Source organism: Hibiscus syriacus, unplaced genomic scaffold (genome assembly GCF_006381635.1).
Source record: "Hibiscus syriacus cultivar Baekdansim isolate YM2019G1 unplaced genomic scaffold, ASM638163v2 tig00005929_pilon, whole genome shotgun sequence".
NCBI lineage: Eukaryota > Viridiplantae > Streptophyta > Magnoliopsida > Malvales > Malvaceae > Hibiscus > Hibiscus syriacus.
Window position 1 is genome coordinate 142,742 of NW_024062071.1, and position 3,519 is coordinate 146,260.

At 37.6% G+C, this 3,519-nt stretch overlaps 1 protein-coding gene across 1 annotated transcript; it reads right to left on the minus strand.

Moving 5' to 3' along the window:
• Nucleotides 1–589: 589 nt before the first annotated feature.
• On the minus strand, nucleotides 590–3,034 carry LOC120200112. The gene is made up of 4 exons (XM_039201025.1): nucleotides 2,780–3,034; nucleotides 1,462–1,965; nucleotides 1,032–1,178; nucleotides 590–958 (listed from the first exon to the last, which is right to left on the minus strand). The coding sequence occupies exons 1-4, from the start codon at nucleotides 2,885–2,887 to the stop codon at nucleotides 866–868; spliced, it is 852 nt and encodes a 283-aa protein (XP_039056956.1). The 5' UTR covers nucleotides 2,888–3,034; the 3' UTR covers nucleotides 590–865.
• Nucleotides 3,035–3,519: the final 485 nt, after the last annotated feature.

The window sequence follows — 3,519 nt, forward strand, 5'->3', positions numbered from 1 at the left end:
TATCGTTATCAAGCAAATAAAACGAGTTTATGCCATCGGGTTTCTGGATTAGGCATCCTTGCATCCGTTCTTTCTGTTGATGTCGTCAACCCGTGATGGGAGATCCCCCCGAGGGGTCTGTATGGCTAGCAGATATTATAGTGTTCAGAAAGGGAAACTCAAGGCCCATGAATTTGCCTGCAAATAACGATACTATGTAGTTCATGTTAACAAGGCGCAGACATAATAATGAACAGAGAACAAGATACAAGAGCCATCCGATATAGTGTGTAAAAACCCAAATTATGAAGCTGTAATCACAGAGAGGGAGTTAAAGATTTGTTTCACCTTATTTGGGTTGCACAGCTTTGAACCATTTTTGTGGAAGCATGTTAATGTATAATAATATATTCAGGTTGCGGTCATGATTCCAAAAGGCATATCCCTAGTTTAAAGGACAAGAGTCTGGTTCAGAAATGACCAGACTAGACCCATTTTTCATTGGTTACTTTTTTAGCCTATGTTCAACACCATCTGAAGTGCATCCAAATGTACGAGAAAATAAAATGAAAAAACGCTGGTAAAACATACCCATCAATGTGATTAGAGATGGAGAAAACATAAGCATCTCTTATAGAACATACATATGACCAAGTACAAATTTCTGATTTGCTATTATATTGAACAAACACTATGTACATCCGAACTCGGCCATCTCCGTTATTACAACGAACAAGATACAACTATTTCTCGGGAGCTGGCTTCTTTATTTAGCATTAGCAATCTAATATATATATATATATATATATATATATATATTGCCTCATTGGTCCTAACTACTACATTCCTTCTTTGCTTGGTAATTTTTTTCGACTCGTCTAAACAGTTACTGCCTCTTGGAGTTGTCGGAATCTTCGGTCCTTGCGAACCTTCCACAGATCCTTGGTTGACTGTCGGCAAGAGCCTTCCGGCAAGCATACTGGACAAACAAAACCATATTATGAGCTTCGAATCAAATGAAACTGAATATGTGCTCTTCTTTTCTTTCTTACCTTGATTTTCCTTCCAAAGTTCCTCTTTGTCTTCTTGTTCCTGTATCTCGAGAGCTTTTCTCTTCGATCTTCGGTAGAACAGCTGCTGAAGATCAACGGTCGCTCGACTGGAGAATGAATGACGCTCACGTTACCATTGCCAAGAGTCTGTCATAAAAACTCAGTATCGTCAATGACCCACCCACCCCATCCTGTGGAAATGGCCACAAACATCTAAAAGTTTCTCAGTTGCTACACTTTGTTAGAAGCACAATACTTGCTCAGTGATGGATTAAAGTTTTACGAGTGACTTGGCCCGGGTTGGTTTTTAAGATCGTAATCAATCGACTATATAAATCGGCTTTAGAATCGGACTACTTTTAATGAAGAAAATGGTATTCCGCACATATATCATCAGGAAAGCTAGCTGCGCAAAAATGATTAGGCTGACCTTTATATCTCCTTCACTAAACGCTCTCCTCATCCCGTAAACGGTATCGAAATCCATTCCAGGGAAATCGAGAAAATTCGGCCTGATTGCAGCCCCTTGCATCCATTCCATCGAGCTTAAACAACTTGAGCTGACACTTTTCGAGAACGATACATCGCAGAGCATTTCATTATCTTGAATTTGGTTTCCATCCGTTTCCATGATAGGAATCTTGACATCAAGTACCTCCAACAGCGGCGTCTCCATCGCCGCTTGTGCCATCAGATCCTTCTCGCACTCGTAGAGAACCTCCAAAAGCTGATCGTTTCGGAACGATTCGATATCCGCTGCCTTAAGTTCTTGTGAAGTAATGACATCTTCACCACACGAGATCATCGAGATGGCTGCAGACAAGGGATCAAGGCCTAAAGCCGGTTCCTCGATGATCGGTTCTGGAGCTTTGAACAGATCTCCGTCTCCCCCCAGAGAATATTCGGATATAGTCGAAGTTGGAATCAGGTTGTTCTACATTAAGCACAAACAAATAAACAAAAATTAAAAAACAAGGATCATTAACCAGTAAATAAGATCTCTTAAACAATGATTCAGTTCAAAGTTCTTAAAGATCAGTACAGGCATCACAAGTTAAATTCGAACTCGAAGATTCCGGCTCAAACATCGGCGTTCGATCGTTTATGTGATCAATCCAAAGTTCATTTTCAGCAATAACTTACTGAAACTTAAACATGTACGTGCAAATACAATACCTAATTATGGCCACATACAGAGTAAAGTCAAGTTCATATTGTTGCAACGATTACGAAAATTGCCACTAAAATTATTGCTAATAGTGGCAGTTTCTTTCTTTTTTTCCCTATGTGAGTGGGCTGGAAGGTGAAATCCCACATCGAAAAGTTGAAGAAAGTGGGGGAAATCTTCAAGAACACCGAGTTCATGACATGGAGATCATTTTCCAAATATATTCCCAACTTTTCTCTGCTTTTCTCCTTTCCTTTTCCGCCTTCCAGCATGTAAAGATTACTTTTTTCCCATTTCAGACTTGTTTTGTTTGGTTACTGAGAAAGTGTTTCAAGAGAATAAACCAAGTCCCCCACTTTCTCCCCTTTCTGGAGAATCCAGAAAAGCATGAAGCTTCAGAAGTACAAAATTTCATTTTTCACACTCTGAAATCACTCAAAACGCGGAAAATTTTAACAGAAACAAGCAGAAATTTTCTTTTTTGCTCCATTAAAAGCAACGAAGCAAACACATAAGCAAAGGAAAGAAACTAAAAGCAACAAAAAAAAAACAAATACAATGAACTTGAGATGTTAAATACCGTTGAAGCATTGGGTTTCTGGGTTTTACAGTAATATTCAAGCTGCTGGAAATCTTGAGCAGCAAAGTTATCCATGTAAGGGAAAAACAGCCCTGTCTCTGCATACATTTTTTCTTCTCAACCAAACAGAAAAAACACACTTCCCTTTGATCTTTTCTCAGAAAGAACACAACTTTCCTTGACGAAATTTCAATCTTTTTTCCCTCAGTAAAATTCAAGAAGGGAGAAAATTTTCGGTTTTGAACGAATGAAGGAATAACAGAAGGGTGGGAAGCTCATATATACATGTAAGAATCAAAAGGTTACTGCAGACCTAGTTGTAAGATTTTTGGGAAAGCAAAGGGAGGATGATGCAATACTATAACAGGACAAAGCGTAAAAGGACATGAAGTACTGTGTTTTGTCCCCACTGTTTCCTAATCATGCTCTTCCGTTTAATATTTATTTAACAGAGTCAGAATTCTTATTTAATAACTTTAGGCAATATTGCAAAAAAACAAAAATTAGAAATTTATTGATATATTGAAGAAAAAAACTAAATACAAAGTTATATTTTTAATTAAGAGATTAGAAAGTATTATACGTTTTAAATATTTTCAATCATTTGATAATGAACGTTCAATCATCTTGTTGCATCTGTTAATACCCGAACATGTGATCTCTATGAACAATAATGATTCTTTTAACCACTGTGGGAAGTTGGTTCGTGTTAAATATAAATTTAAGAATTCTATACATGG

Bases quoted from the DNA above. Each gene is read 5' to 3' on its own strand.
- LOC120200112 (XM_039201025.1), bottom strand. From the start codon at position 2,887: ATGTATGCAGAGACAGGGCTGTTTTTCCCTTACATGGATAACTTTGCT. The intron at 1,966-2,779 runs GTATTTAACATC...TGCTTAATGTAG, and splicing joins AGAAACCCAATGCTTCAACG to AACAACCTGATTCCAACTTC. The intron at 959-1,031 runs GTAAGAAAGAAA...TTGTTTGTCCAG, and splicing joins ACTTTGGAAGGAAAATCAAG to TATGCTTGCCGGAAGGCTCT.